The 24,213-nt window shown below is 45.9% G+C and overlaps 1 protein-coding gene across 6 annotated transcripts in view; it reads left to right on the top strand.

Annotated features, from left to right (window-relative positions):
• The window catches only part of KIF13A (kinesin family member 13A), a 268,080-nt gene that overhangs the window by 34,090 nt on the left and 209,777 nt on the right, over positions 1–24,213 (top strand). For 4 of the 6 annotated variants that reach the window (XM_056521242.1, XM_056521243.1, XM_056521240.1 and 1 more), the window contains exons 1-2: positions 19,547–19,903; positions 20,815–20,911. In XM_056521242.1, coding sequence (XP_056377217.1) covers positions 19,849–19,903; positions 20,815–20,911 — 152 coding nt within the window. In that variant the 5' untranslated portion in view covers positions 19,547–19,848. Of the gene's footprint in view, positions 1–19,546; positions 19,904–20,814; positions 20,912–24,213 lie in introns of those variants that run through there. The other 2 variants (XM_056521244.1, XM_056521241.1) reach the window with 2 other exon arrangements.

Genomic DNA, 24,213 nt, shown 5'->3' with positions numbered 1-24,213 from the left:
AACCGCCCCCCCCCCCCCTTGCGATTGGTCAGTTAACCGACGGATCGCAGGGGATTGGAGGAGGTGGCAGGCTTGCCACCTCTCTCCTATACTCCAGCATGGACCTGGCTGTCTGTGACAGCCGGGATCATGCGAAATTACCGGGCGGTCGGGTCCCAGAGACCTGATCAGCCCGGTATCGCCGCAGATCGCAAGGGCGATTTCCCTTGCGATTTGCGGCAATCGCCGACATGGGGGGCCTACATGGCATCCAGTTCCGGAAATACAACAGGACGTTCTCTAACGTCCTTGGGCATTAAGGCCCAGGTAGTGAGGACGTTAGAGAACGTCCTATGTCCTTAACAGGTTAAGGACTCAGCCCTTTTTTGCAATTCTGACCACTGTCACTTTATGCATTAATAACTCTGGGATGCTTTTACCTTTTATTCTGATTCCGAGATTGTTTTTTCGTGACATATTCTTCTTTATGTTAGTGGTAAAATGTAATTGATATTTGCATAATTTCTTGGTGAAAAATTCAAAAATTTTATGAAAAAAATGAAAATTTTGCATTTTTCTAACGTTGAAGCTCTCTGCTTGAAAGGAAAATGGATATTCCAAATAAATTATATATTGATTCACAAATACAATATGTCTACTTTATGTTGACATCAGAAAGTTGACATGTTTTTACTTTTTGAAGACACTAGAGGGCTTCAAAGTTCAGCAGCAATTTTCTAAATTTTCACGAAAATTTCAAAATCTGAATTTTTCAAGGACCAGTTAAGTTTGAAGTGAATTTGAGGGGTGTTTCTGTGAGAAATACCCCATAAATGACCCCATTATAGAAACTACACCCCTCAAAGTATTCAAAATGACATTCAGAAAGTTTAACCCTTTAGGTGTTTCACAAGAATAACAGCAAAATGGAGAAGAAAAATCTAAATCTGCATTTTTTACACTAACATGTTCTTGTAACCCCATTTTTTTCATTTTTAAAAGTGATATTAGTAGAAAAAGCCCCCCAAAATTTGTAGCCCAATTTCTCTCGAGTATGAAAATACCTCATATGTTGACATAAGGTGCTCTGCGGGTTCACAACATGGCTCAAGAGGGAAAGAGCAACTGTGGGATTTTTGAAAGCGAATTTTGCTGTCATGGTTTTTGGGGGCCATGTGCATTTAGGAAGCCCACATGGTGCAAGAACAGCAAAAAAAAAAAAAAAAACACATAGCATACTATTTTGGAAACTAAACCCCTCAAGGAATGTAGCAAGGAGTATAGTGAGCCTTAACACCTCACAGGTATTTGACGACTTTACGTTGAAGTTGGACGTGAAAATGAAAAGTTAGATTTTTAACACTAAAATGATGGTGTTACACCAAATTCTTCTTTTTCACAAGGGGTAATAGGAGAAAATGGACCCCAAAATTTGAATCCCAATGTCTCCCGATTAAGAAAATGCTCCATATGTGGACGGTAAGTGCTCTGCTGGCGCACAACAGGTCTCAGAACAGAAGGAGCGCCATTGGATTTTTGGAAAGGGAATTTTGATGAAATTGAAGTCGGGGGCTATGTGCATTTACAAACCTCCCATGGTGCCAGAACAGCAGAAACCCCCCACATGTGACACCATTTTGGAAACTAGACCCCTCCAGGAACATAACAAGGGTTACAGTGATTACTAACACCTCACAAGTTTTTTGAACAGTGGGCCATAAAAGTGAAAATTTAGATTTTTAACACTAAAATGATGGTGTTACTCCAAATTTTTCATTTTCACATGGGGTAATAGTACAAAATGGACCCCAAAATTTGAAGCTGAATTTCACCTGATTAAGAAAACGCCCCATATGTGGACGTTAATGTCTCTGCTGGCGCACAACAGGTCTCAGAACAGTAGGCACGCCATTGGATTTTTGGAAAGAGAATTTTGCTGAAATTGAAGTCGGGGGCTATGTGCATTTACAAACCTCCCATGGTGCCAGAACAGCAGAAACCCCCCACATGTGACACAATTTTGGAAACTAGACCCCTCCAGGAACATAACAAGGGTTACAGTGAGTACTTACACTTCACAGGTTTTTTGAACAGTGGGCCGTAAAATTGAAAAATTAGATTTTTAAGACTGAATTTTTTACACTAAAATGCTGGGGTTACCCAATGTTTTACATTTTCACAAGGGGTAATGGGCGAAACTGGGTTAAAAATTTTGGAGGTCTTTTTCTCCTGACTATGGAAATACATCCACATATGGGGTAATGTGCTGGACGGGCACACAACAAGGCTCAGAAGTCATAGAGGTCTTTTTGAATTTGAGGCCTATGGCATATCAGTAGCTGACGGTTACATACATTCAGAGGAAAATACAAAAATGAAGCACCCACATGTGACACCATTACAGAAAGTACCCACCCTGAGGAATGGGTATAGGGCTAAAGAGGACATTTTGAACGCACGGGTGTTTCCTAAATTTATTTTCCAGGAATGGATGAAGGGTAGCTTTTGAAAATTGCAGTTTTCAACCTATACTCTGCTTCATCTTTCTGGGAACAACTAACATGTGACTCTGAATTGTCGCCTGGAAACACGACAGAGCTCATGAGTGAGAACTCTTCGCATTTGAGGCTAATGTTTGTTACGGACCTAACAGTTACATACATTCAGAGAAAAATACAAGAAAGGAACACCCACTTGTGACACCATTACAAACAGTATACCCCCTAGGGAAGGTGTATAGGAGTGAAGTGGACATTTGGAACAGACGGGGGTGTTCCATAAATTTATTTTCCAGGAATTGATGAAGTGTACTATGGGGGGGGGGGATGAAAATTGCAATTTTAGTACTGATATGCCAATTATATTCCAAGAATGGTGACCCAGAGTATAGCCGAAAGTAAAAATTATGCCGCCCCCAAACCCTATGCTCTGAATCATCATTCTGGGAATGGCCGTCCCTATTCTGTTACCTCAAATGCGCACCCCGCTCAGGTGGGGAGAGAGCGCTGCGCATTCGAGGCAACTGCAAAACCCCAATGCTGTTGACTTTGTGTCCCATGACCCATTTTTTGGGGGAGAAAAAAAAAAAGATTATCAGGGGTATTGAAAAATGGTATTTTTTTTGCAGGGCGGGGGTGTTTCGCTTTAAAATTTTGAAGACAATGTACTCTGGACTGGTACATTGGAGTCGAATTCTGGGGAATTAAAATCAGGAAAAAGGATTAAAATTTAGTGCTCCATGGAAGTGTGATACTCCCTGAAGCAATCCTTAATGCAGAGGCCCGGATGATCGGGACAAGTGTCGCATTGAGTGTTGGTGTCCTTACGAATCCCCCTCTTGCGACACACTCTGCATTTTTTCTGAGATCGTCCCTTCTTTCCATAGTGGGGAACCTCACCTGGAAAGTGTTGGCCGGGGATGATCCGGGGCCCCGAATTCCAGAGGTGCTCTGACTCGCTCCTTTGCAGTCACCAAAGATGAGGGCCTTTAGAACTTCCTCTTGGAATTCCAGGAATGTCTTTGTGTTGCCAGCATACTGGGACAGTACAAAAGAGTTATACATGGCAACCTGTACCATGTAGACCGCAACTTTTTTGTATCATGCCGTGTTTTCTGCATGGCATTTTATGGTTTGAGGAATTGATCAGAAAGATCAACTCCCCCCATATACCGATTGTAGTCCAGGATACAATCGGGCTTGAGGACCAGTCCTATGGTACCTCGCACAGAGACAGGGGTGCTGCCCTTCCCATGAATTGTGGACAGCATAAGGACATCCCTCTTATCCTTATACCAGACCAGCAACAGGTTTTCATGGGAAAAGGCACGGGACTCACCCCGGGGGATAGGAGTCTGCAGGGGATAGGAAGGAAGGCCTCTTTGATTCTTCCAGACTGTCCCACAAGTGAGCGTGGATCTGGCGGCGAGGGATGTGAAGAGAGGGATACTAGTATAAAAGTTATCCACGTAAAGGTGGTAACCTTTATCTAGCAATGGGTGCAAAATGCCTCAAGCGATTTTCCCGCTAACACCCAGAGTGGGGGAACAATCTGGGGGTTCAATGCAGGAATCTCGTCCCTCATACACCATAAACTTGCAAATGTACCCTGAGGTACTCTCGCAAAGTTTATACATCTTCACGCCATACCGCGCTCGCTTGGTAGGGGTGTATTGCCGGAAGCTGAGTCTCCCCTTAAAGCTGATGAGAGACTCATCAATAGCGACCTCCCTTCCAGGGACATAGGCCTCCCAAAATTTGGCCCCAAAGTGATTGATGACCAGCCTGATTTTATACAGGCGGTCATACGCGGGATCAGTTCGGGGGGGACATGCCGCATTATCAGCATAATGCAAACATTTCCGAATGGCCTTGAAGCGGGGACGGGTCATGGCCATACTGTAGAGCGGGGTCTGGTAGAGGACATCCCCGCTCCAGTATTGCCTGACCTTTGGATTCTTAACTAGGCCCATATGCAGCACAAGGCCCCAAAAGGTCCTCATTTCGGCTGCACTGACTGGCCACCAAGCCTAGCTAAAAAGGAGCCCGGTTGTGCGGCGACGAACTGTTGGGTGTACAGGTTCGTCTGCTCAACCATCAGATTGACAAAGTCGTCACTGAAAAAAAGCCTGAAATAGTTCATTTCAGTGAACCCGACAATGTCAATCTTGATTCCTGAGTCTCCAACAAACTCAGGAATCACGTGCTCGTGTTCCGCTGGCTGAGTCCAGACAAGCTCGCCGGTACGGGGCACCAGTAAACTTGGCTGGGGGGCTTGACTAGTATGAGCGCCAGGGGGACTCATACCAGCATGTGGCACAGGGTCAGGAGCAGAGGAGGTTTGCGGCCTCGCTTGGCGGCATCTGCGCTGCCTTGGTGGCTCATCATCAGAACTATATGATGAGGAGGATGAGGAAATAAGGAAGGTGGGGTCTTCCTCGTCCTCTGAGGCGCTTTCAGTGTCGGAGGCAAGTATGGCATATGCCTCCTCTGCTGAAAACGCCCTGCGGGCCATTTCCCTACTCTAATGGGGGGTGAAGTGTGTATATGTGGGGAAAACTTTATTGGTGTGTGTGCTGCGTGTGGTGCGATACTTTTTGCCCTAACCTAACTAAACCTTACCTAACAGAAAAAAATATAAACTAAAAAGGGGGAAAAAACGTAAAAAAAACAAAAACCTTCTAGCGTAAAAAAAGCCCTGCGCCCCCCCCCCCACAAAAAGCGTTTACCTAATCAGTGGTGTGCGCAATGATTAGCACTTAGTGGCGGCAGGGAGCGCAGAAGTCAGTGGGGTTTCCGGCCACTCAGCCCAGAACCGTGGCTGGTGGCACGTACAGACCCCACACAAAATACTCAGGGAAAAAAAAAAAAACGCCTAACCCCGAAAAAATGCACCTGCCTGAACCCCAAAAAACCTGCTGATCAGTGATAAGTCACACACTGTCACACACAGAGGTACGGTCCGTCCACACAGCACAGGCCTGCTGCTGGTGGCACGGACCGACTATTGGTGCAAAAAATAAAATAAAAAAAGCCGCTATAACCCTGAAAAAACGCCTGCACTACAAAAAAAAAACACCGATCAGTACTACAGGACTGATCAGTGGCGGGTGGGCTTTAGCTAACTGTGGCGGACCTCTCTTTCATGGCTAAGAGGGCCTGGCCACACCTTTAGCAAAAAAAAAAAAAAAGGTCTACACCCAAAAGAAAAACACTGGCGCAGACCGCAGTGACCCTGTAGGGCCCGGGTCACGCAGCTGCGGACACGCGGACACCTACAGATGTGCACTGAAAAAAAAAATTATCTTTTTTTTTTTTTTTTTACTCCTAAACTCCTTCCCTGCCTAATCTATAACTGTCCCTAACGCTGCTGTGCCAGGGGGGCAAAGAACAATGCCAGATGGCACTTTTTCACTGTGAGGGGGGATACACAGGACGGAGCTCCGCTCCGATCAGCACCAGATGTAAAATGGTGCTGATCAGAGCAGAGCATCGTACTCCTGCTCTCCTCCCCTCCTCATAAACTGTGATTGGTGTGGTCTCTAAGGCCGCCCAATCATATCTGTACTGCCACCTCCCAGTACTGTACGGATGGTGATTGGTGGTGTATATTACACAACTGATCACCATCCTTATCTGGGTCATCGGGTCACACGTGACCCAGATGACCCAGAATAGCTGCAGATCGCTGGCGTGTATTCGTCTGCGATCTGCCCCGATATGGAGGGTCCTCAGGACCTTCCTCGGCTAAGTGCCAGAATGCCTGCTGAATGATTTCTGCGCGCATCCGGCTCCGATACCCGCCTGGCGAGCGGCGGGGAACGGAATCGTAGCAAATCGCCGGTCTGAATTGACTGAGGATTTGCGCCGATCGTCGATATGGGGGGACCTCAGGACCCCCCTAGGCGATGTGCCGGGATGCCTGCTGAATGATTTCAGCAGGCATCCCGGTCCGGTCCCCACCCGGTGAGCGGCGGGGACCAGAAATGCTCAGGGCGTACACTAAAATGAGTTTTCCACATCCACTATAAATGCTTTAAATTTATGTTAAAAACAGGTCAGAAACTAGACACAGCAATGCAGGGTGGGGACAGCAGGTCACTGCGTGAGGTAAGCCCACTGCTTAATGCTTTGCTCAGCTTGCTTTGTATTGTAATGTGACAGCTTTTATGGTCTTGTTATGCAGTCAGACTGCTGAGATTTGTAATGCACCAAATTGAGACAGCAATGAAGGGGTGGGTCATTGAATTCTTCACATTGCTAAATTCTTTGCTCAGCTTGCTTACTTTTGTATTTGTGACGGGTTTCTGGTTTTGGTAGTTCCTCTAAGCTCTCTCTCTCAGCTTTCTTTCCAAAATGCAGTGCATAGGGTTTATTTAGCCTCTTAAACCCACCCTATGCTGTCTCCTGGGGAGCTGTTTATTGCATATGGCAAGCAATAATTGGCTAACCTGCGGTCATGTGTTCTTGTTGCTAGCTACATGGTATACTGGGCTATCCTGAGATCATCTCAGTGTTCTTATTACTTCCTCCTATCATTCTGGTGCCAAAACACAATAGCAATGATGCTAGGCTTGTGGGAGCTGAGCCTATCAAAGAGAGTCTTATCGAGAGTCCTGCAAGACTATTTTACTCTAAAGTTCTGAGTGACATTGCTCTAAAGTCATCTTACTCATCTCTAATTATGAATGGTGCCTTGTTCCCTAAGAGAAAGCATTTACTTGTGTCTTGCCTTGACGTGTATCTGACCCCTTGCTACAAATCCTGACCTTGCTCCTGTGCCACCTGCCTTCTATCCTCCTGCTAAGTGACCTGACCTTGCTTCATTGCCGCCAGCCCTGACCTTCTGCCTGTCCTGACTTTGTCTGTGCCTCATCCTTCCTGTAACACTTTATACCTCAGCTGCCTGTGGGGACGAGTCGTATCAGGGGTAGCGACCTTAGACTCAGCTCCCTGGTACGGCCCATGCCATCATCCTCACAGGTCAGTGGATCCACCTCACCACGGCCGTTATAGTAATGGACATGCTTAGGAAGGATCCTGAAGCTAAATGGCTGTGTTCTAAGTCAACCATAATGTTGTGGCTATCTTTTTGTGAAATGGCTATTTCCTGTTGGAGTTCCCTCCCTACAACTATGACTCCCATGATTCCTTCTCTGTAAGTGTGAGGTCACATTTCTTCTTCCCACACATCAGCCACCTTACTCATTGAAACACATCTGTGCTCCCTTCCATGCAATAGACCAGTGTTTTCTAACCAGGGTGCCTCCAGCTGTTGCAAAACTACAATTCCTTGCAGAATGATATCCATCCCACCCAGAGGTAACTCCACCCGTTAAAGCAAAAACAGGCTCCCTATCATCAGATGTAATGTCTTGGGCCACACTGCAACCTGGGAAAACCTGAAACAACACTCATTTTGTGAATTGTGAAACCACAATCAAACACAAGTACATACACTATATTATGAACTATGCTAACTTTACAGTCCCTGTCGTACAGTCAAATAAAAAAAAATCTAGAATACCCATTTAAGTATTTATTTTAGAAAGACATTTTTTTCTTGTCTTCAAATATGGCAATCAGAATAAAACCTGAATTACCAACCCCTCTCCAGGTTTTTGAACTATTTAATGAGTTCACCATTACAACTTTCTCTGGTCCTCTGGCACACTGTTTCATAGTATCACTGCTTTTACAGGAAAGAATCCCCTTCTGTGTTTGGGTAAAAACTTTTTTCCTATAGCTTTAGATGTCACCCTTGATATCCCACACAGTAGAGTGGTCAGTTAAGAGGGTTGGGAAAGAGTAGGTAGGTCCCCCCCCCCCCCCATTAGGTAGATAGGTTGTTCCAGTAGGTAGACAGGTCTATTCAGGTAGTTTTTTTCCCCATTATGCAGGTGCCCCAAGTAGGTAGATCCCCCCAGAGATAGTTTAGTGGCCCCCTGTAGGTAGTTCCCCAAGTGATAGTTGCCCCATGTAGGTAGATCTCCCTTGATTTCTGTCCCCTGTAAGTAGACCCCCCCCTAGAGATAGCTGCTTCCTGAAGTTAGACCTGCTAGATTTCTTCCCCTGTAGGTAGACTACCCCCCTACATTGCTGCCCCCTGTAGGTAGCCCCCCACATAGCTGCCATCTGTAGGTGGACCCCCGTATATATAGCTGATCCGTATATCCCCCCCCCCCTAGATTTCTGTGCCCTATAAGTAGACCCCCCCCCCCACACACAGAAATACAAAACAGACTCCATTTAATTACCAATAAAAAATCTGGGAATTGACAATATCAGGAAGAGTGAGGAAGACCATGCTACTGCCCGTGCAAAACTGATTTACTTCCCCATACCCCCGTTCCTGTAGATCATCACAAGACAGTGACTGGGGGCATGTCAATGAAACCTGGAGAGGTAGATCTGACACGTTCACTTTCAATGAATTTTTCTTCTTTTGTTTCTTCTCTCTTTTGTTTATTCCTCTGGGTTGTTTATTTATTTTATTTTTTTTTATCTGGAAGCAATCAATGTCTATTCTCTCTCTGGTTGACAAATTCTAATATATTTAATTTAGTTGCTTTTGGTATAACATGTAATTCTACGGTGAACCTGTTTTATTTATTGTCTATTATTTCCTAAATGATCACAGTAGTAGCTATCTCTTAGATATGCTGTGCACCTATAGTTATGTAGTTATTAGTTTACTGAAGACAAATAAGTTATAAAGTTCTTAGTGGCTGGCAGTTATAATTACAATAAAATAAGCAATGCCAAAACTAATACAGGATTCAGATTATAACCAGCAACAATGAAATTCCAGTTGAGTAAGAAACTACACAAAATACAGATTGTGCACCCTAGGCATGTAGGATTTTTTCCTTTTTTGTGGATTTATTCTAAAAGCTTCATAATCTCCAGGGCTGGATTCCTGGGATACAAGAGTTTTTAATCCAGGCAGTAACATTGTAGAAAAATGCCAAATCCATAATCCGCAAGGGTTTTGCATGTTTTCACTTAGGAAAACAATGTCCCATTTATTGCAATTTTCTGTGCTCACATATACAGACTCCTTCTCCCAGGTATCTTATGAGAAGGCTTCTAACGGATGTATGGCTCAGATCTTGTTTCAGTAAGGCTAAGTTTCCACTTGTTTTTTTTTCTGGCAGTTTTTGAGCCAAAGTCAGAAGTGGATCCATAAGGGAGGAGAAGTATAAGCCCTTCCTTTATAGGTCCTATTCCTATTGAATACACTTCTGGCTTTGGCTCAAAAACTGCAGTGGCAGTATTCCAAAAACTGCCAGAAAAAAAACCAAGTGGAAACTTATCCTAAGGGTTTAGCAAATGGTTAATATAATGTTCAAATCTGCCAAGTATTCTGAATATCATATAACCAATGTAATAATTGATCACAGCAAGTCAGCAGCTTAGACTTACCTGTGTTTTCAGGCATGTCTACACAATAAACTTACTATTGCTGCTATCTTGTGTTTATTATAAGCGCAAGGTGTGTTGGGGAAACACAATTAGTTCTACCTGCACATATAATTTTTACAGACTGGCTCGCAAACTCCATTCTAGATTGTCCCAAAGATGTTCAGGGTGGATGAGGTAAGAGCTGTGTGCAAGCCAGTCAAGCTCTTTCACACCAAACTCACCCAACCATGCCTTTAACTCCTTAAAGTGGGTACTCCACTGGAAAAATATTGTTTTAAATAAGCTGGTGCCAGAAAATGTAACAGATTATTTGTAAATGACTTCTATTTAAAAATCTTAATCCTTCCAGTACTTATCAGCTGCTGTATGTTCCAGAGAGAGTTCTTTTCATTGTTGAATCTCCTTTCTGTCTGACCACAGTGCTCTCTGCTGACACCTCTGTCCATTTTAGGAACTGTCCAGAGTAGGAGCAAATCCACATAGCAAACCTATCCTGCTCTGGACAGTTCCTGACATGGTCAATGGTGTTAGCAGAGAGCACTGTGGTCAGACAGAAAGGAAATTCGAAAGAAAAGAATCTCCTGTGGAGCATACAGCAGCTGATAAGTGCTGGAAGGATTAAACATTTTAAATAGAAGTAATTTACAAATCTGTATAACTTTCTAGCACCAGTTGATATAAAAAAAAATTCCAGCGGAGTACCCCTTTAAGGACAATGTACGTAAATGTACGTCCTTATGCCCTGGTACTTAACACACCAGGACATCATTTACGTCCCAATCAGCATTCGGTCTATGAGTTTGCTTCATAGACTGCGAGTGACAACTGCTTTCAGCAGCTGTACACTCAGTGAAGGACATTGGCAGTCATTAACTCCTTAATTGCAGTGATCTTAAGAGTTGCAATGACAGCTGCCCTGTCCAATCTGCACTTTCACAACATATATGCAGGGCTCCGATTGGTTTACACGGCCCCTTCACCTGCTCCATGCTGGTCCCGGGTCCGACCTGCTGATAGAGTCTGCCGATGGTATCTATTAACATTTTAATTGCCCAGCCTATATAACAACTGCTCTTCCATATCCTCTCTGTGTTTTTTTTTCTTTTCTCCTTTGGGACAGGTGGTATCTGGGAAAGGTGGATACTTTTATTTTCTTTTTATTTTGTCTCTTTAACTCTTTGCTTGCATGGTCATATTCATTGTTATTATTTTAACTTTCTTTCTGGCTCCTGTTACAAACAGCCGTGACTCAGAAGGTCTGGTGACATTTTTAAGTTTTATATGGCTTACTGTGAATTTTCTTTTACATTCTGTGTCCTTCTGTTGTGTCTAACAGTAAAGAGAAACAGAAAAACTCCAACATATCAAGTGCACACCCACAAAACATATGTAGACAAAAATGGTATATGTATCTTTATTGATCAAAGTTATAATAATGAAAAAGATAGACAATTAAAAACACTTAAAAGGCTCAAAAAACTTATGAGCTGTACACACAAAAACAAGAGGGGGCTAGCAAGCACACCCTCGAGTTGGCACAAGTCACAATATAGGGTGATTGTAAACAGACAATTCTGGTCATATCTGTACTAAGTTTGCTTTGTCAAGTGGTTGGTAGTAAGCCACTTGTATAGTGGGGGCCACTTAAAGTATTTAGTTGGTGCTAGACAAGCTGGTCTTGTTTCGCTTTGTACCACTGTGAATAAAGTTGTATTTTTGGGGGGCAATAAACTGCAGAAGCCATGCATTTGAATTGTGTCACAGTCTTAGACTGATGTTGCCATTTGCCCACCTTTACCGACCCAAACTCCCACAATATATATTGTATGGGCCTACTACCACTCCACCTTGTGTGAGCCCTATGCTGTCAGACTTTAGAATCTTAGCAGGTATAGCCCAGTTAGTCCCAAAATGGGAGACTGCCTTGTATTTAAGCTTTTAGTTAGGCTGCGCTAACATCACAATAAGTGCCTCCGATGCATGGATACGATTTCTAAAGTTCAAAACAGCTGAAATTGTATCTGTGCACAGACAGGCACTGAATATGTACAAATGCATTAACTTCGATGGGGCAACGGACCTGATCACAGTCAGCTAGTGACTATAATCGGGTCATTTTCTAAGCACATGTGATTTTCTACTCTGACAAAAAATCGTGGCAGAACACAGTGCTCTCACCACTGTCCATTTCAGGAACTCTCCAAAGCAAACCCCCATAGCAAACCTCTCCTGCTCCGAACAGTTCTTGACACAGACAGAGGAGGCAGCAGAGAGCACTGTGGTCAGACTGCAAAGAACTAAACAACTTTCTCTGGAGCATACATCAACTAATAAGTACTGGAAGGCTTAAGATTTTTTAATAGAGATAATTTGCATATCTATCTTTCTGGCATTAGTTGATTTGAAAACATATTTATTCCTCCGGAGTACCCCCTTAACCTGTTTAGGACACGGCCTATGCGCCCTGGTACTTAAGGACGCAGGGCGTACTTGTATGCCTTGGTCCTGTTACTGGGGTTTGAAGCGTGCTCACGAGCTAAGCATGCTTCAAACCCAGTGGGTCCTGACTGCTATCAGCAGCCAGGACCCAGGGTTAATGTCGGGACCCGCCGATCAGGCTGACGACCGACATTAACCCTTTAGACGCCGTGATCAAAGTTGATTGCAGCGTCTAAAATGAAAGTAAAATGATCCCAGCAGCTCTGCAGAGCTGATCGGGACCATCGCGGTGAAACGGGAGAACAGCGGGAGGGCCCTTACCTGCCTCCTCGCTGTCTGATCTGCCCTCTGTTGCTCCAGCCAGGCTCTGCAGACTGGAGCAGCAGATCACTGATAACACTGATCAATTCTATGATATAGCATAGCACTGAACAGTATATACCGTATTTATTGGCGTATAACACGCACTTTTTAGGCTAAAATTTTTAGCCTAAAGTCTATGTGCGTGTTATACGCCGATACCGCCCCAGGAAAGGCAGGGGAGAGAGGCCGTCGCTGCCTGCTTCTCTCCCCCTGCCTTCCCTGGGGTCTAGAGCCCTGCTGCCGGCCCTTCTCACCCCCTGGCTATCGGCGCCGCTGCCCGTTCTGTCCCCCTGACTATCGGTACCGGCGCCGACAGCCAGGGGGAGAGAAGGGGCAGCGGCACCCATTGCCGGCGCCGCTGCCCCGTTGCCTCCCCCCATCCCCGGTGGCATAATTACCTGAGTCGGGTCCGCGCTGCTCCAGGCCTCCGGCGTGCGTCCCCTTCGTCGTTGCTATACGCTGCACGGCGCGGCGCATGACGTCAGTGCGCCGTGCCGTGCATAGCAACGACGCAGGGGACGCACGCCGGAGGCCTGGAGCAGCGCGGACCTCACCCAGGTAATTATGCCACCGGGGATGGGGGCAGGCAACGGGGCAGCGGCGCCGGCAATGGGTGCCGCTGCCCCTTCTCTCCCCCTGGCTGTCGGCGCCGCTTCTCTCCCCCTGGTTATCAGCGCCGGCAATGGGGCGCCGGTACCGATAGTCAGGGGTACAGAACGGGCAGCGGCGCCGATAGCCAGGGGGAGAGAAGGGCCGGCAGCAGGGCTCTAGACCCCAGGAAAGGCAGGGGGAGAGAAGCGGGCAGCGACGGCCTCTCTACCCCTGCCTTTCCTGGGGGTATATCGGGGTATACACGCAAACACGCGCACCCTCATTTTACCATGGATATTTGGGTAAAAAACTTTTTTATACGGTACATTCAAAAGATTGCATGGTATAGCCCTGTCACGATGCCGGCTGGCAGGAGGTGGATCCTCTGTGCCAGAGAGGGATTGGCGTGGACCGTGCTAGTGGACCGGTTCTAAGTCACTACAGGTTGTCACCAGAGCCCGCCGCAAAGCGGGATGGTCTTGCTGCGGCGGTAGTGACCAGGTCGTATTCACTAGCAACGGCTCAACCTCTCTGACTGCTGAAGATAGGCGCGGTACAAGGGAGTAGACAGAAGCAAGGTCGGACGTAGCAGAAGGTCGGGGCAGGCAGCAAGGATCGTAGTCAGGGGCAACGGCAGGAGGTCTGGAACACAGGCTAGGAACACACAAGGGAATGCTTTCACTAGGCACAAGGGCAACAAGATCCGGCAAGGGAGTGCAGGGGAAGTGAGGTATATATATGGAGTGCACAGGTGAACACACTAATTAGAACCACTGCGCCAATCAGCGGTGCAGTGGCCCTTTAAATCGCAGAGACCCGGCGCGCGCGCGCCCTAGGGAGCGGGGCCGCGCGCGCCGGGACAGGACCGACGGAGAGCGAGTCAGGTACGGGAGCCGGGGTGCGCATCGCGAGCGGGCGCCACCCGCATCGCGAATCGCATCCCGGCTGGAGGCAGTATCGCAGCGCACCCGGTCAGTGGATCTGACCGGGGCGCTGCAGTAACGAGGATGAGGCGAGCGCTCCGGGGAGGAACGGGGAACCGGAGCGCTCGGAGTAACAAGCCCCCTATGGGAACTAAAGAATAAATAAAGTGTAAAAAATAAATAAATAAAAAAGTGAATAAAAGTGAATGAACCCCTTCCTAATAAAAGCATGAATCCCCCCTTTCTAATTTTTTATATTAAATAGTGTAATAAAAAATTTGAATAATCATATGTGGTACCGCTGCATGCAAAAAGTCTAAAATTGTGCATTTTTGGTCACTTCATATACCATAAAAAATTTATAAAAAACGATCAAAAAGTCCCATTAAAACAAAAGGTATTGTTTAAAAACTACAGACCACGGCGCAAAAAATGAGCACTCATATAGCCCGTATGTGGAAAAACAAAAAAGTTATAGGAGTCAGAAGATACTAAATTTGCTGCATGTAGTTATAATTTTTTTTAAGTTGTACAATAAAATAAAACCTACATAAATTGGGTATCCCTGTAACCGTAATTCCACCTCACAAATACGTTTTTTTTTATTTTGTTTCGCAGCAGATTGTTATAAAATAAGTGATGTCATTACAAAGTACAATTGGTGACGCAAAAAACAAGTTCTTATATGGGTCTGTAGGTGCAAAATTTTAATCTGTCCGCTTCCTTCCTCCTCGACGTCCGATTGTCGCTCTATTGCTCCATGCCTGAGATCCAGGCTGGAGCAGGAGAGCACCGATAACACTGATCAATGCTATGCTATAGCATAGCATTAAACAGTGTACGCAATCAGAAGATTGCATGTTATAATCCCCTATAGGGGCTATAAACCTGTAAGAAATTTATTTATTTTTTTTATAAATTAAACCTTTCCTTAATAAAAGTTTGAATCACCCCCCTTTTCCAATTTAAAAAAAATGTAAACAAAAATAAATATAAACATATGTGGTATTGCCGCATATACAAATGTCTGAACTATAAAAATACAATGTTACTTGAACCGCACGGACAATGGTGTACACGTTAAAAAAAGTGTCACATTGTATACCCTAAAAAAAATTATAAAAAGAGATCAAAAAGTCCCATCAAAACAAAAACCGATGGTACCGATAAAAACTTCAGATCACGGCGCAAAAAAATAGCCCTGATACCGCCCCATATGTGAAAAAAGAAAAAAAGTTATAGGGGTCAGAATAGGACATTTTTAGACGTTCTAATTTTCGTGCAAAAAGTTATAATTTTTTAACAGTAGTAAAACAAAATCAAACCTATATAACTTGGGTGTCATTTTAATCGTATGGACCTACAAAATATAAATAAGTGCCATTTTTACTGAAAAGTGCACTGCATAGAAACTGAGGCAGCCAAAAGTTACAAAATGGCTTTTTTTTTTTGTCCCACCTAAATTTTTTTGGGTTTCGTCGTAGATTTTTTGGTAAAATGATTGCTGTCATTACAAAGTAAAATTGTTAGCGCATAAAACAAGCACTCATATGGGTCTGTAGGTGGAAAACTGGAAGCGTTATGATTTTTAAAACGTGAGGAGGAAAAAACGAAAGTGCAAAAATGGAAAAGTCCTTAAATGGGCACTGTCACCAACTTTTTTTTTTTTTATATGTTGTAGTACTTATGTACTACAACATATCTCTAATATAGATTCATTATATTTTTTTAAAATTAAAAATAGTGTATTTTATATTTGAAAACTGGCCACTAGGGGTCTTCCTCCTAGTTGTCGGCTGCAGCCTGCCGTGACGTCACGACTGAATTAGGACCGATGCCGGCCGGGCAATCGGTCCTAATTCAGCCAGTCTGCACTCGCTCCCTGCCTGTAAATCAGACGGGCGGGAGCGAGCGTTGTGAACAACGGGGCTGCGCTCATTGGCTGCCTGGCCTCGCAGCTGCCTCATTGGCTGCCTGCCCCCGGCATTTACAGTCTGGAGGCAGCGCATTACTGAATCTCCGTGCTGTGCTGATACAACAGGACTGTACATGTCCTGTACGGGTAAGTGAGATCTTATTTCACTTACCCGTACTTTGTTTCGGTCCCGGGTGTCGACGGTGAGCACGGCAGGTGGGTGATGCTCCTATACTCCTCCATGGATAACACTACACTGCTAAACAGGGAGGAGGAGACCCCGGAGCAGCCTGCCTGCCTGCCATGCTATTGGCCGCTCATCCATGAGACAGGAGCGCAGCATAGAGCGCATAGATGAGGTTAGGGCGGAAGTCGGCGCCCAGCAGGCATCAGTGACGTCGTGCCTGCTGGGGAAGTCGGCTTCCTCCAGAGCTAGACAGACAGGCAGAAGATGAGACATTTATAAGGTAGAATTTATTTTTTAAAGGCAGGGAGGGGGTTAGGGATAGATTAGAAATAGGTAGGAACAGAAAAAAAAATTCAGATGTGGGAGCTACTCTTTAAGGGGTTAAAATAGACAGAGTGAGAGAAATCTCTTCCAGGTTACCATTCACTTGATGTTGTTGTGTAATAAAGACAACTTATAAAGCTTTAATGTAATTAACCTCTTGGGGACGCAGGGAGTATGCATACGCCCTGCATCCATGATCCTCAAGGACTCAGGGCATACCTGTACGCCCTGGTCCCGTTTATCATGTTTAAATCGTTCTCACTAGCAGAGAACGGGTTAAACCCAAAGGGTCCGGGTTGCAACGGGCAGCCAGGACCCACAGCTAATGCCGGGCACGGCCGATCGGGCCGATGTCCGGCATTAACCCTTTAGACGCCACGATCAAAGTTGTCTAAAATGAAAGTCAAAGAATCCCGGAGCTGATCGGGACTATCGTTACAAAATCGCAATGTCGCGATCAGCTTACCGGATGACGGGAGGTTTCTCACCTGCCTCTCCGTTGTCCGATCGGCCATCTACTGCTCCATGCCTGCCCAGCAGAGTGCCGGTTACACTGATCAGTGCTTTGCAATGGCAGAGCACTGATCCGTATATGCAATCAGAAGATTGCATGTTTTAGCCCCCTATGGGTTAAAAAAAAAAAAGTTCATTAACCCCTTCCCTATTGAAAGTTTAAATCACCCCCCTTTTCCCATTTTTTAAATAAAATAATGTAATAAAGAATAAAAATGTGGCATCGCTGCATGTGTAAATGTCCGAACTATTAAAATATTAGGTTAACTAAACCACACGGTCGATGGCGTACACGTAAACAAATACCAAAGTCCAAAATTGTGCATTTTTGATCACTAACATTGTGCATTTTTGATCACTTCATATATCATAAAAATATTAATAAAAAGCGATCAAAAAGTCCCATCAAAACAAAAATGGTACCTTTAAAAACAACAGATGACTGCGCAAAAAATTAGACTTCATACCGCCCCATATACGGAAAAATAAAAAAGTTATAGGGGTCATAAGGTGCCAATTTTAAACATACTAATTTTGGTGCATGTAGTTTATAACTTCAAGTATTAAAATAAAATAAAACCTACATAAATTAGGTATCTTTGTAACTGTATGGACCTACAGAATAAAGATAATGTGCCATTTTTACCAAATATTACACTGTGTAGAAACGGGAGCCCCGAAGTGTTACAAAATGGTGTCTTTTTTTTATTTTTATTTCACCCCACAAATAATTTGTTTGGGTTTCCCCGCAAGTCATAAAATAAGTGATGTCATTGCAAAGTACAATTGGTGACGCAAAAACAAGCCTTTATATGGGTCTGTAGGTGCAAAATTGAAAGCGTTATTTTTTTTTTTTTTAGAAAGGGAGGAAAAAGCAAAAATGCTAAAACGAAAATTTGCTGAGTCCTTTAGGTGAAAATAGGCTGAGTACCTAAGGGGTTAAAACGGTGCGGCCACCGGTTTACGATCCCTGATAGAAAAAAAAGAATAATAATCCCAAATGTTCTGGTGCAAAATCGTTCAGGAATGATGGTGTAATTGCTGATACTAGATGTTCACACCAAAATATTTATTCAGACATAGATAACCACATACGTGTCTATGTTGGAATACATATTTTGGTGTGACAACCTTTGGCTGGGTGGGCATGCTGGGAGTAGTAGTTTTGCACCCTGGTTGGGAAACTGACTTAAATGGGCACTGTCACCAACTTTATTTTTTGATATGTTGTAGTACTTATGTACTACAACATATCTCTAATATACTTTTATTATTTTTTTTTTATTAAAATGCTTTAATTTACATTTGAAAACCGGCCACTAGGGGTCTCCCTCCTAGTGGCCGTCACGCCTGAAAAAGGACTGATGCGGTCGGTCCTTTTTCATTCAGTCTGCGCTCGCTCCCTGCCTGTCAATCAGACAGGCAGGGAGCGAGCGCATTGGCTCCCCGGCCACTGGCTGGGAGGCCACTCCTCCCGCACATCGCCGCCGCTGCCTCGTCGCCGCCGCTGTCCCTGCACGCCCGCTGCCAGACTCTGCAGTAAGTGTAATGAGGGAACAGGGTATGCGGGAGGGGGGTTTGTGATGGAGGGAGCGGGGTATGGTGTGGGGGGAGGGAGACGGAGGGGACGGGCTAGCGTTGCATGTAACTAACTAATAGTTTATCTACACAGGGTGCCTCCAGCTGTTTCAATACTACAACTCCCAGCATGCCCTGACATCCAATAGATGTCAGGGCAAGCTAGGAGTTGTAGTGGTGAAACAGCTGGAGGCACCCTGTGTAGATGAACTAAGGGCGGAAGTCCCCCCCCAGCAGGCATCAGTGACGTGGTGCCTGCAGGGGAAGTATGCCTGGTAGTGAGCACACTGCCAGGCAGACAAAAGTTATTTTTAATATAGTAAAAATAAAAATTAAAAGCAGGGAGGGGGTTAGGGATAGATTGGCAATAGGCAGGGACAGAAAAAAAAATAGGATGGTGGGAGCTACCCTTTAAGTCCAGAGAGTGAGGAGATCCGATGGGGCCCCAGTAGAACCCTCCCGGGGGGCCCCAGCAGAAGCCTCCCGGGGGGGGGCCCCAGCAGAACCCTCCCGGGGGGCCCCAGCAGAACCCTCCCGGTGGGGCCCCAGCAGAAGCCTCCCGGTGGGGCCCCAGCAGAACCCTCCCGGGGGGCCCCAGCAGAACCCTCCCGGGGGGCCCCAGCAGAACCCTCCCGGTGGGGCCCCAGCAGAACCCTCCCGGGGGGCCCCAGCAGAACCCTCCCGGGGGGCCCCAGCAGAACCCTCCCGGTGAGCCCCTGAGGTGCCTTGTTCCGTGGTGTCCTGTAGGTGGCATGGCTATGTCTTGGGAAGGATTGAGCCAGGCTGAATCCAAGGATAGGAGGAGAATGGGGAGGGAGGGGCTGGCAGCAGCGCCCGCACTAGGCTCAGCTCCTGCCTGCTCACAGATGATAATGGCGACAGGCGCAGCACCGGGATTTCTCCGCCACACATAGCCATACACTGGGCGCTGCTTGGTACCGGGATGGGCTTTCTTACCCGGGGGGATATTCTTCTTCCCGCCACCACCAGGCGACATCTGCAGCAGCGCTCTGGGGACTCCCATAAGCACTTGATCTGAGGCGGATTGTGTGGCCCCGGGGCGGCGGTGGCTTCTTATGCGCGGTCCTCCTGGGTGGCTGATCGGATGATAAAATGTCGGATAGCAAGGTGAAAGTGGCGGTCAGGGTCCGGCCCGTGAACCGGAGAGGTAATAGGAACAGGCTTCTACCAGGGAGGGAGCTGCTAAACTCTGGAGGAGTGCGGAAAGTAACCCGTGCGGTGCCAGGGAGCGGGGCTGACCTCTGTCACATGCACGGGGCACCGGGGAGTCTGCTGTGTGCTCACGGGGGGCACCTTCACCCTCCTCCGCCTCATTATTAGTGGGTGAAGAAAACTTTGTGAAGTTTATGGAAGCGGTTAACCCTTGCCACCCTTTATAGTCTGGCAGGTGATAGGTCCTCTGGGTGATGGCAGACACCCTATTACCCTTCATTCTCCTTTTCACATTAATACTTACCCTAGGCACAATGCCACAAGTGGATGGTCAATGCCCACATTCCCTCAGCACTGGCAGTGCCCCTGTAACACCATTTCAAACAACTGCATTCCACTTTATGCCACTTTATTATAGTCCCCCATTGTGGTGGGCACATTGAGTCACATAGGGTAAGTCACTCCATCCATGAGCAATCCCATAACCCAGTGTTTCCCAAATAGGGTCCTTTCTATTGCAAAACTACAACTCCCAGCATGCCCGGACAGCCGTTGGCTGTCCGGGCATGCTGGTAGTTGTAGTTTTGCAACAGCTGGAGGCAACTTGGTTGGGGAACACTGGCATAACCACTTAAGTCACCTACAAAGAACCATAGCAGGCACCCTATGTATAGCAGGGAAGCTTTTCATCATGCCCTCCTGTAGTGCCAGGAGAAGAGATACAATCTCATGCCAATCACGGGCACTTGGGTAGTTCACTGTCCATTATGGGTTATGGGAAAGTTACTGAACTTGTTCCACTCTTGGGACGTCTTGGCAGAAAGAGGAATTGCAAGCAGGGGATGAAGTGCTGTATTGTCAATGGTCTTGGGGCTCGGATCTGTAACCAACAATTCTTTGATTTAGAGCTGGATCTGAATACAAAATGCATTGTGGAGATGGAAGGCAACCAGACGGTGCTGCATCCTCTACCCGCCAACAACAAGCAAGGAGGAGAGAACAGGTAACACCCCTCTGGCCTGGAAACTGGTCCTGGATTGCTTAGGGGCTTAGAAGGCTATTGCAGGTGCTGGAACAGAATGGAGGAAATCATTTGCTGTGCTTGTGGGAGAAACAGATTTTGTGACGATCTCTTACCGTATACAGTGGTCCCTCAAGTTACAATATTAATTGGTTCTGGGGTGACCATTGTATGTTGAGACCAGAACTCTATGGAAACCTGGTAATTGGTTCTGAAGCCCCCAAAATGTCATCCAAAAATAGGAAAAAGTGAGATTAAAGATAAATAAGTAGATAACTAATACAGATATAGCAAATCCTTACATATAAAAGTAAGAAAGATCTGCTGGGAGCTGTAAATCACTGTCTATTTCAGTGTTTCCCAAACAGGGTGCCTCCAGCTGTTGCAAAACTACAACTCCCAGCATGCCCGGACAGCCAAAGGCTGTCCGGGCATGCTGGGAGTTATAGTTTTGCAACAGCTGGAGGCAACCTCTTTGGGAAACACTGGTCTATGTAGAGGACAGGAGCTTCTTCAGGGTCCTGTACAGAACACACAATGTCCTAAAAAAAGGAAAATGGAGCCGCCGTCACCTGATGCCCAAAGGAGAAGCTAACCCTGGCACAGGTAACGAGTACAGAATATGTAATACCTCCCTGTACTGTAGGGGGCGCTACCAGACACCAGTCAGTGCATGGACCCTCACCTGATGCCCAAAGGAGAAGCTAACCCTGGCACAGGTAAACAGTACAGAACATGTAATACCTCCCTGTACTGTAGGGGGCGCTACCAGACACCAGTCAGTGCATGCACTTTAGTAATACAGGGGTTTTACCAGTGAAATATCCATTCTGATTGGTCGGTTCTTCCAGCCATTGACACGTTTCACAGATTCCATAGCATTGTATGTTGTGTCTGGATTCAAGTTACAGTGATCCAGAAAAGACCATTGTATGTTGAAACTATTGTATGTTGAGGCCATTGTAAGTTGAGGGATCACTGTATATTTTTGAAAGTTTTTTCCTGTCTGTGGTTGCACATTTTGTGTTGTTATTTTGCCTAATGGGCTGTCAGGAACATAAATACTACGACTGTCAGACGGAGCTTATTACTGGTATACCTTTTCATTGCTTGTCTGCGCAACAGTCCACGTCAAGGTGACTGGTGAAAATAGATGCACCAACTGATACAAAAAGAAATATAGGAATGCAGAAATATGATGCTCACACATTATGAAGGTGGCCTAAAATAATGGAGGCTCTGGAAACCGTTATCTAGCTGGCACCTTTTGTTTCTTTATAAATTGCTTTTAGTGAAAATTTTAAAAATTCACAATATTTTAGGCAGAGTCTTTGCAAAAAGTAGATATTACAAAATTTCAATTCACCCAAAGTGCACCTTCTACGGACGCGCGCGACACTCTCCAAGCTGTAGGAAGTCTTCACCCCCATGTCCAGGCTTCCTTCAGTACATGAACCTTCCCCTCCATGTACCTCAACTAGTGCAGGCAAGAAGTAGAGCTTTTGCCTATAAAGGCACGTTCAGACATGGCAGATTTGTTGGAGATTTTCCTTGTGGATTCTGCACTGAAACACTGCCTTAAATGGGCACTGTCAGATATAAAAAACTTTTTATATGTTGTACATCTTGGCAAAACAATAGTTTTTCTAATATACTTCTTTAAAAATTGTTCACATTTTATTAAAGAAAACTGCCTTTGAAAATCCCACCACTAGGGGTCCTCATACCTCCTTTAGACACTGATGAGCCCCACAGCTGCATGAGTGTGTCCAAGGGTCATGGACATGAGATGGCTGATTGACAAGGCTGCAGGAAGAAAGTAGCCTGCAGCAACACTGCTTTAACAAGTTTTACCAAACATGCGCCTCCAGCTGTTGCAATACTACAACTCCAAGCATGCCTGGACAGTCAAAGGATGTCTGGGCATGCTGAGAGTTGTAGTTTGCAAAAGCTGTAGGCACACAGCTGAAGGCAACGTTGCTGCAATAAAGAGTTATCCAAACACTGTACCTCTAACTATTCCAAAACTACAAGTCCCATCATTACAGGAGTGGCAAAGGATGATACACATAAATAACATAGGAATCCACTGTACTGTTAGCACTAAACCTTTGCACTTATTTCAGAAGATGTAAGTTATCCACACACAATCTTCAATTATCAACCAGAGAGGAAAGGGTTACAGAGCAGGGCTGCCAGGCTCCCAAGAGCAGTGAGTCAGCACAGTGAGGGATGGGGAGGAGTCATCACAGTGCAGGCAAGATAAGGACACGCCCCCTCCCTCTGGAAAGATGAGAAAGACATTGAGCAGCTGTAATATGCTATTTTTAGTGAAATATGGATGATTGAGACATAAATTTATATGTACATGATCAGTATGAGGTACTGAGTAACATATAACAGTTTTTTTTTTGGGGGGGGGGGATCTGACAGGTACGCTTTTAATTAATGGGAACTTGTCAGCTGTTTCATGCTGTCCGCACCACAGGAAGCATGATACAAAGACAAGATCAGTTATCACATCTATGGTTTACTTTAAAACACTTCAGCATTTAAGAGAAAATCATAGGTTCAAAACTATCCAGGAATAGGCTGGCTAGTCATCTGGGTGGACACAGATGGCTTCTCCCTGTCCTGCCAAGCTTGATTCCCAGGTCTTTCCTTATGTGTTTGTAGGGAGTGATCTATCCTTCAAGGCCGGTGTGGCTGGAAGAAGCTGTCAGGGACAACCCTGATGACTCGGAGCCCCGTTCCTGAATGGATTTAAACCTAGGATTTCTCTGAAACATTTGTTGTGATAACGCCTGTGGAATGGGCAACACGAAACTGTTGACAGATTTTCATTAAAGGGGTACTCCACCCCTAGACATCTTATCCCAGATTCAAAGGATAGGGGATAAGATGTCTGATCGCGGGGGTCCCGCTGCTGGGGACCCCCGCAATATAGCATGCGCCACCCACCTGTTTCTTGTCTGGAAGCGCTGGAGGGTCTGGGTCCCGTCCACGGGAACGGAAGTCCGTGACGTCACGACTGGACCCGTGTGACATCACGCCCCGTCCCCTCAGTGCAAGTCTATGGGAGGGGGCGTGACGGCCGTCACGCCCCCTCCCATAGACTTGAATTGAGGGGACGGGGCGTGACGTCACACAGGGGTCGAGTCGTGACATCACGGACTTCCGTGGTCGGGACCCAGACCCTCTAGCGCTTCCAGACAAGAAGCAGGTGGGTTCCGCATGCTATATTGCGGGGGTCCCCAGCGGCGGGACCCCCGCGATCAGACATC

Source organism: Hyla sarda, chromosome 5, assembly GCF_029499605.1.
Source record: "Hyla sarda isolate aHylSar1 chromosome 5, aHylSar1.hap1, whole genome shotgun sequence".
Lineage (NCBI taxonomy): Eukaryota > Metazoa > Chordata > Amphibia > Anura > Hylidae > Hyla > Hyla sarda.
The sequence above is the reverse complement of the archived record's forward strand: the minus strand, read 5'-3'. Positions and strand labels throughout refer to the sequence as shown.